General features: G+C 43.0%; 1 protein-coding gene across 2 annotated transcripts in view; it reads right to left on the minus strand.

The window, feature by feature from the left end:
• LOC101653195 (zinc finger protein 14-like) overlaps nt 1-4,875 on the minus strand; it is a 23,186-nt gene extending 18,311 nt beyond the window's left edge. For both annotated transcript variants that reach the window (XM_045300174.1, XM_045300173.1), the window contains exon 1: nt 4,688-4,875. In XM_045300174.1, the coding sequence (XP_045156109.1) occupies nt 4,688-4,690 (3 nt within the window). In that variant the 5' untranslated portion in view covers nt 4,691-4,875. The remainder of the gene's footprint in view (nt 1-4,687) is intronic.
• Between the last annotated feature and the right edge of the window lie 4,754 nt (nt 4,876-9,629).

Below are 9,629 nucleotides of genomic sequence, written 5' to 3' on the forward strand. Positions count from 1 at the left end.
CCAAGAGGCAATCTACATAAAAAGAACAAGGGAATTACTGGTGGTTTAAAATCAGGCAAGGTGCATGTCAGGGTTGTATCCTTTCACCAGGGTTATTCAACCTAAGTGTTGTATAAATAATCGAAGCTGGACTATAAGGAGAGGTGTATTAACCTGGAAGTAACTATTATTTGTGTATTAGGAGGGTATTATTATTGCTACTATTATAGTTTTACCACTTATGTCTTCAATCTTAACTAATACCTTGTGCTTTCGACAAACGCAATTACTCTGTATGAGTTCTTTGGTTCACATATTTTCATTAGAAGGACCTCACGAATTGTTCATTCACTTAATTGCTGTGTATTGCACCCTGGATAGAATGTACTGCAACACTAACTTAGCAGTTAATTTTTGGAGGATATTTGCTAAGTCTTATTTGGATACTAATATAAACATTGCTTTTATAGTTTCAGTTCTTACATTTAGGTTGATTCATCTTGAGCCCTGGTGGCACAGTGGTTATGCATTGGGCTGTGATCCAAAAGGTCAGCAGTTTGAAAACCACCAGCTGCTCCTTGGGAGAATGTGGGGCTTTCTACTCCCTTAAACAGTTACAGTCTCAGAAACTCAAGAGGCAGTTCTACCTTCTCTTATAGGGTCACTATGCCCACTCAATGGGAGTAAGTTTGAGGTTTTTAAAATAGGGATCAATACTGCCTTAGGTAACTCTATTGCACAAGATCTCTTTAAAGTGTTGAAAAGCCAGCGTGTTGCTTTGAGAACTAAGGTACTCCTGATCCGAGTTATGGTATTTTCAATCACTTCATATGCATGTGACACTGAACACGAAGACTGATGAAAAATTCATGCATTTGAACTATGGTATTGGCAAAGAATATTTCAAGTACCAGAGACTGTCAAAAGAAAAAATAGACCGTGTGGAGGAAGTACAGTGAGGATGCTGCTCCTTAGAGGCAAGGATGGCGAGACTTCATCTTATAAACTTTGGGCACGTTATCAGGCGAGACTAGTCCCTGGAGGACATCTTGCTTGGTATAGTACAGGGGCAATGAAAAAGTGGAAGCCCCTCCATGAGATGACCTTATCAAACACCATGGCTGCAACAAAGGGCTCAAACATAAGAATAATTATGGGGATGGTTCAGGACATGGTGGTGTTTCCTGCACCCCCCCAGGGACCAATATTACCAATTTGGGGAAACACAGCTTTAGAATAACTTTTGTATCACTTAAAATAGGCATTCTTGTGTATGTCTGAAGTGTTTTATTCATGAAATAAAAAAATTCTCAGTAGATACATGTGGTAGTGACATAATCTGGTGTCCGCTTTATACTATTCAGAGTGAAGGGGGAGAGTTTAGCTTGTCAATCAGGTCACAGCTGTATGACCTCATTTGGAAGCACTACAGAGAATAATAGGTCACTGGTGGCCAGACCCATTCTCCCTGTGAGACATTCCTGTTGACAAGCCACATGGAGAGAAACTGATGGAGCCAGAGCCCTAGAGCTGGAGAAGCCACGTGGAGACCTGTGCCAGCGCTGAGATGCTTCCACCGCCACTGGATCCACAAGACTTTCCACCCACTGTGCTGTGATCTTCCTGCATTCAGCATCATTGCATGCGTTGCATGAGTCTGAAGAGGAATTTATAGACTGGTATTGGAGATCTGGACTGTATGGACTTGGACTGTACCGGACTGGGATATTCTCTTAATATACAATTACTCTTTGATATAAAGCTCTTTTTTATACACATAGAGGAGTGTCTCTGGATTTGTTTCTCTGGTCAACCCAGACTAACACGATACATGACAAACTCATGCTGAGATTGCATGCAGTTGAAGTTATGACCATGAGAACTTAAATTCACTCACCTGTGGGGTTTTAGACATATCCAAGAAAGGTCCTGTCCACAAAGTACTCTGGAATCAAGCAAAATTAAGCAGACTCTTCCTCGCCCCCTCCAAAATATCAGGTAGTCCCTTAGGCTACACAGCACAGAAATCTCTGGCCCTCAACTCCCACTGCTGGGTAGACACAATGTATGTGTTTCTTATCTCACTCCCATCCTTCAAAGGTTCTACCTGCTCCTTACAATGAATGTATGTGAATGGGTAAGTAGAGAAAATGGTATTTTACTAGTGGGAAAAGTGGCAGGGTCAGTATTAATGGCCAAAATTAAAATGCTATGAAAATTCATCACCACTGTTTTAACTGATACTGCTGCTCTCAATTAAGCAACTGATTGCCTTTTTAGAAAGGTGGTGCCTCACATAGAATAGCTTTGAACAGCCCTGTGCTTTTTTGAAAATTGAATGTTGTGCATCATTGATGAAAATGTAGCTCTCCTAAACTACCTCTTTGTTCACTAAGATAATTATTGATGAATAGAGATCAAGTTGGTTGTTTTACTGGGTGAAAAATGTAATGGGAAAAATTACAGTTTGGCTTTCTTTGCATCTCAATAAGTAGAATTATTTTTTGAACTTGCTTATATTGCTGGTGGTAGATGTTTGCAATGCATGGATACACGGGGAAGGAAGCCCTGCACACCTTTCCTCCAATACTGCAGGTTCAAGGAAGCTTGAGTAAGAAGTGGGTAGGTGACACTGTAAAAGCCAGGCAAGAAGGGTTGCTGTAGTGTAGTTGACATATCCAGTATTGTGGTAGTTACATAATCTTGTGTCGACTTGATAGAGTGAAGGGGTGGAGCCTAGCCTGTCAAACAGGACATAGCCTGATGATGCTTCCTTGTGGGTGTGGCCTTCTCATGAGGAGTCTGTGAACTTCCTCTCTTCCTCCCTGGAGGTGGGACACACATTCCTCTCAGCTACACATTCCTGTCGACAAGTCACACAGAGCCACACTGATGCCAGCCAGAGCCCTGGAGACATGTCCTCCACCATTGGATCCACAAGACTTTTCACTGACTGGCCTGTGACCTTCCTACATTTTGCATCATTGCATGTAACTGTGTGCGTATGAAGAGTAATTTTTGGATTAGTATCAAACTTATGGGCTAATATCAGATTTAGGGACTTGATCTGGACTGGGCTGGGATGTTTTCTTAATATACAATTACTCTTTAATATAAAGCTCTTACACATGAGTGTCTCACAATTACTCTTTAATATAAAGCTCTTACACACGAGTGTCTCTAGATTTGTTTCTGTAGTCTACCAGGTCTAACACAAATATGGATTCTGCTAATGAAGGATGCTGGGATAGAGAAAGAGTGACTAAGGAGATAGTCACTATGTCGATTTATTCAAGGACATTGACTAAACTCCCCTCTTCAGTGCCATCTCCTTGCCCCCAGGTTTTAAGACTCTACTTTATCCTCCATTCCCCGTGTGGAGCTGCTTTTAAAGTGCTGGCATCACATTCCTTCCCATTTGTGACATCACAGAGTATATAAGTGTTATACCAAAGGCCCTTGGTCTCCACCAACATTATAACTTAAGTAGATGATCAGCTTTTTGTGGTTCTGTCTGTGAGAATCTGCACTGTGTTTCTGTACTGTTTACCAGAAATCCAAGCAACCTGGTTTTAGACCAGGCCTTTCCAAGAGTGTTTAGAAGCTGCATTACTTACTTCCATAACTCTGGGTCATTCCAGTGGTACAACCCATCTGCTGGTCAGGCAGGACACCAACATCACCTGATATCCCCAGGTTCTTTAGTTAAAATTTATCTAGCTCACTTCCCTTGAGTTGATTCTTACTCATAGTGACCCTGGAAGATGGAGTAGAACTTCCCCTGTGGGTTTCTGAGAATGTAAATCTTTATGGGAGTAAAAAGCCTCTTCTTTCTCCTGTGATGTGGCTTGGCTGGTGGATTCGAATTGCTGACCTTGTAGTTATCAGCCCAATGTATAACCACTCCATTACCAAGGCTTCTCTTTTAGCTGAGAAGAACCCTTCACATTTAGATTTTATTCCAAGATATAGGGACTAGTCAAGAATTTAAGAAATGTACCACCGGCTCTAGGTACAGAAAAGCTGGGAAGAGAGGTACTTGGATTGGGTATCATTCTTCTTGCACGACTGAAAGTCTCAAAGAAAACTATCCCTCGCTGGAAAAACAATGGTGGTTTTTGAAGTGCCTGGACATGATTCAGTCCAGATTTCTCTCATGGTCACGAGAGCACCAAACCCACACAGGACCCTATAGAGAGTCAGAGTTCTTCTCCTGATAACTCTCTCCCTTTCTTTACCGTATCATACCCTGTGAGAGGTAGAGGGGTAGCTTTGGAACTGCCTCCAGTGCCAGGGAGATGCCAAGAACACTGTGTGCCATGATGAGACAAGGAGTGCTGTAGGGAGCCTGGGTGTAGCCCTCTCAGTCAGAGCTGCTCTGTCTTTAGGCTCCGGTCAGGAAATTCCGTCATTTAGTACAGAACACTGATGCTCAGGGTGGGGATGTTAAGGCCGCATGGTGCCAGCTCTCAGTCACATATGAAAGGTAACCCCAAGCAATCAAGGCTTGAAAAATCACATATGTGTAGAGGAAGGGCTCAGTGGCAAGCTTATGATGCCTCTGAGGATTCAGTCCCTTGGCTTCCCATGTCTCTTTTAACTTCATAGAAGAACTTCAGAGCCCATCGCACATAATTGTTTCCCCATCAAATCATACTTAGCCTCATCCCGTTACAGTAAGAATTACCCAGTTCTCTATGGTACTCACCATGTCCTGCTCCGGCTTCTGGAAGTGAAATGAATATTCTCTCTGAACCCAGGAAGCCACTTCAGTACGAGGGATGGGGAGTAGAAGGAGAGCCACTAGATAGACGAGCAATGCTTGGTCCACACACCAGTTAGAAGAGTGGTAACATGGAGGATGTTCAAGACGAGACTAGGTCTCCAATGGCCACATATATGCCCTAAAATGGAAGATTAAGGAAAGTGCACAGTGTTCATCAGGCGGGATAGACAAGTTTATGGCCATCAGTTCTCTCCCTGGGCAACACTCCCTACTGGGCTCAAAGCAATGCTCCTCCTGAAGGATGGTACAGCTGTTTATTTATTTTGCATTACACTTTTTTATATGACACACCTGATGGCAAATTTATACAAATTATAGCTAGAATACAGTGGATACAAAATCCATTCAGATAATGGTTAGAAAAGCATCATTTCCAAAGGTAAATTAGATTCAAGCAGCTAAATAAAGGACTCAAGCTCTCGATTTTGCTAATTTCACATGGCTGAAATTGTAGCAAGTCTTCCCCTATTCAGGGAACTATTCATATTATACAGCATATTTAAGGATGAGTAGTTTCAAGTTTTTAATGTTTTTAGCATGGATGTCAAAACATCTCCTAACAAGTTCCCTCTGCACAATGCTAACGAGAATGTGGTGAATGGTCTTTGAAAACTGTAAGGTACTGTACAGATGTCAGTTATCACTACTATTACTGTTCAGGGAGTTCACTGAACTAGGGGGAGAAAGGAAGACTAGTTGTTGTAACTGACAAAAATGGCTTAATAGACCATGTTAAAAAGAATGCAGCTATTATTTCAAGACCACGTTGCAAAACAACAGGCATGAGAAGTGTGACCAGATGTGAAATGAAGTCAAGAAATTCTAGATGTCTTTGATGACTACAGAAAGTACTACACCATTTATGAATTACATGTAGTATTTTTTGCTAACTTCCCTAAATTCCTGAAAATAATCTCTTTTTCAAAAGTGAACCCACTTTCTCTGCATATAGCCAAAAGATATCCTGTCAGGTTACTGATATGCTGCTTCAACCAGCTCTTGTAAAAACTTTGCGGTCAAGTTCAAATAAAGTTGTACTACTCTGCTGCTGATTTAAGGTCAGGAACCTATACTCTTGTCAAATGGTTACTGCAAATCTAAAACTTCAAATAGCATAATGAATCTATGAACATGAACTTGTCTGGAGATTAGAAATAGGCGTGTTTTAACATGCTATAAATCCTTTTGGATCCATAATCGATGGTCATGGAAGCAGCAGTCAAGAAATTAAAGGATGCATTGCATTGGGTAAATCTGCTGTACAGGATATCTGTAATGTGTTGAAAATCAAGGAGGTCACTTTGAGGAATACGGTGTGCCTGATCCAAGTCATGGTATTTTCAATTGTCTGAATGTGAAAGTTGGACATTGAATAAGGAAGACTGAAGAAGAACTAATGCATTTGAATTATGGTGCTAGTGAAGAATACTAACGGACTGCCAAAAGAACTAGCAAATCTGTCTTGGAAGAAGTACAGCCAGGATGTTCCTTAGAGGCAAGGAGGGTGAGACTTTGTCTGCTGTACTTTGGACATGTCAGGAGAAACTAGTCCCTGGGTAAGGTTATCATTCTTGGTACAGGGACAGATGGACTGACACGGTGGCTGCAACAAGGGGCTCAAGCATAGGAACAATTGTGAGGACGACCTAAGACTGGGCAGTGTTTCATTCTGTTGTGCACGGGGTTGCTTTGGGTTGAAACCAACTTCATGTCATGGAACAATAATCTGCTTCATGTACCTTCGGCAGTCATCCTTCTTTGAGTACCCCTATCTGTTTAACTGTGCTCCTTGAGTACCCCAAAAGACCAAATGCAAACTCTATACATTGTGTCACCACCTGCCCCCTATGCCTAGTTTGTCCCCCATTATTAACCACCAAACCACCACCACCACCACCACCCGGCCATATTAAGCACTCGGGGTTTGGGGAGAATTAGGCTATAGTTGCCCGTAGACCACTGGCTAATAAAGGTTTACTGACTTTGATTAAAGTTGCGTGTGGGTTAATTGATCTCGTTCCAGCACAACATCAGCATTCAAGCAGGGGAATCCATTCCCCAACATAAAATGCCCATCTGTCTGGCCAGCAATACTTAAGACAAAGTCCTGTTTCAAGGAGGCTAGAGAAACCAAGGGGGAGGTAGGGAGCCCGGGCTGGGGTAGGCTGTACTAGCCGGGTATTTACACTCGATCCAACTACCCTGCGACTAAGTGCTGCCCGTGACCCTGCATTTCTCATTAACCTCACTGAAGTGGAGGCTGCTGGCCTAGGAACCACATTTTGCTCATTGAGGGTTCACACGAATTGTACCTGTGAGCGCACAGAGAGGCTCCGGGGCACTGAAACAGCGGCGGTCCCGGAGGGCGCGGGCGGCTCCGGAAGTGGGGCAGCCAGGGAGGAGTCGGGGAGTCGGAGCGCCCAGGCCCGCGCGGGGACGGCGGCGGCGCACGCAGAGCCCGGCACAGGAGAATGGACCGCGGGAGAAGGCGACCAGATGCAAAAGTCACCTCAGCTGACAACTGGGCTTCAGGTACTTCCGTATTGCGCCCTGCGGGGCGTACTTCCGCTTCCGGTTCCTGGGATTATGTGCCTCAGTGTAAGAGTTCCGTCCGCAGACCAACAGCGCTCCACTCTCTAGTGACCGTCAAGTTCCGTGACTTCCTGTTAGACGTGGGGTCTGTTGGCTGCTGGCTGTATAGCCCCTGAAGAGAAAAGCCAAGGTTTTATGAACTGTGTATTTAAGCTTAAAGGCAGACTTTAGTAGGTCAAACAGGTCTAATATGTTTGGGAGCAGAGAAAGTATATAATTGCATATTTGGCTATCTGAAAAATGTTTTATAATGCTGATTGGTTTAGAGAAATTATTTGTTTTTTCCTCGTAAATCATGGCCCATTTTTAGACTCCTAGAAGTCGACCGTGTTGGCTTCCATTTCAAAGTTTTTTATTTAATACCCTTCCTCAGGAGTAGGGCACCGACTGATCGCTGAAGAACTTGGAGAGAGTTATCCAGGGAAAGAGGGAAGCAGTTGTAAGGAACAGTATGTTAACAGTGAAGTACTTTTTAAAATGACAATGATATGTGACTCTCTTTATTAAGCATAACAGATATATAGCAAATTGCATAGAGTAAACGCTTCCTAAGTTTATCATACCATGAATTTTTTCATATGTACATGATGGGACAGAACAGGGACTTCTGCCTGCTAAGGGAACAATGAACTCTGAGAGAACAGGTCTGATAAACATTCTAACTTTGAGACCAGGCTGGGTGCATATCCTGAGATAAATCTGAAAGAAAACATACAGGAGACCCAAGGACAGACTAAATTAGTTCCTTAACTAAAAGAACTAATTAGAAAGGTGCTTGACCATCCACAGAACTGCGATCTCCACCCCTTGACTTGGTCTTTAAAAAGAAACTTTCCCCTAGAAAATGTCCTTCCTCAACTCGAGATTGGGGGCTGCTTCTCTCTCAAGCTGTATCTTATCTACCCTTAGAGGTCCTTCTCGCATCTGGAGGAGGACACTTCACTTTTTAAATAAGTGTCTATGCTTAAATAAATCTTTTGCTTAGCTCTCTACTGTGGTGTGTGTGTGTGTCACCTCAGAAACAGACTTTCCAAAGACCCAAAGATGACCAACCTGGCAGCAGGCAGCAGGCCCTAGCATCCCTCCATGGAATAGAACGTCACATTATATTCACTTTTTCATTAAACACAGGAATCATATTGACTGCATCTGTGGGACGAGACAATAGAGGAGCTCAAAATCATCTAGCATAGCAAACGCCAAGGGTAGACTGGAACAAACCATCATTTACTTCATTGCAAAATCAAGTGGAAGTTGAAAAAAAATTAAAACAAGTACACTGTAGCATATATACTTTGAGTATATTTCACCTCAACTTAGAGAACATCTCAAGAACAGATTTGTTGCAGTGAACACCAATGACAGCAAAACTGACTAACTGTGGGATGACACCAAGAACATCACACATTTAAGAAAGCAAAAGATCATTAAAAGGCATGATGGGAAAGGAACACCAAAGTGGAGGTCAGAAGAAACTCTGGAACTAGCTATAGATCATAAAAACTCCAAATCAAACTCACTGTCAACGAGTGGATGCCAATTCATAGTGACCCTAACAGGACAGGGGACAATACCCCCATTTGAGTCTCTGGGGCTGTAACTCTTAACAAGAGTAGAAAGTCCCATCTTTTTCCCAAGGAGTGGCTGGTAGTTTTGAAATGCTGACTTTTGGGATGACAGCCCCACACATAACCACTAGAGAGTAGCGAAAACAAACGGAATAAATGATGGAATGAAAGACTTGAACCAAACAATTCACAACCCAAGGTGAGAAATTGGAATATTATAATTAAATATGCGAAGAACTGGAGTTAGCCAAAACTAATAACACAATTATCATATCTCAAGCTGAAAAAGTGAAGACAAACTTTGAGCTCTCATCTATTCATCTTTTCCTGGCTAATTATTCACTGATCTTTCCGTGTTTTCAACTTTTCATGGTGTCTGGGGGGCCGACCCCAGTCTCAAATACTAAGTGAACACCTGCCCTTCCCCCAGAAGAATTTATTTCAAAGGATGGCATTGAATCCGCAGATCCGGGAGAGGAACATATCTGATCAGAGCACATGGGAGCAGATGAAGGGGGAGGAGGAGAGAGTGGAGCACATCCAGACCCACCAGGCCTTGAGGACAATGATCCCAATTAAAGCAGCCAGTCCACAGAAAGGACCACATGGCCAGCCCCACTATGAGACATGACGCCCCTCACTGACCCAATAGCCCTACAGGGGACAGCACCGGAGACACAGTGTGAGTATTGCACCCGATCCCG

The sequence above is a fragment of the Echinops telfairi genome, unplaced genomic scaffold (genome assembly GCF_000313985.2).
Source record: "Echinops telfairi isolate 266 unplaced genomic scaffold, ASM31398v2 ScPeMD7_7459;HRSCAF=8497, whole genome shotgun sequence".
Lineage (NCBI taxonomy): Eukaryota > Metazoa > Chordata > Mammalia > Afrosoricida > Tenrecidae > Echinops > Echinops telfairi.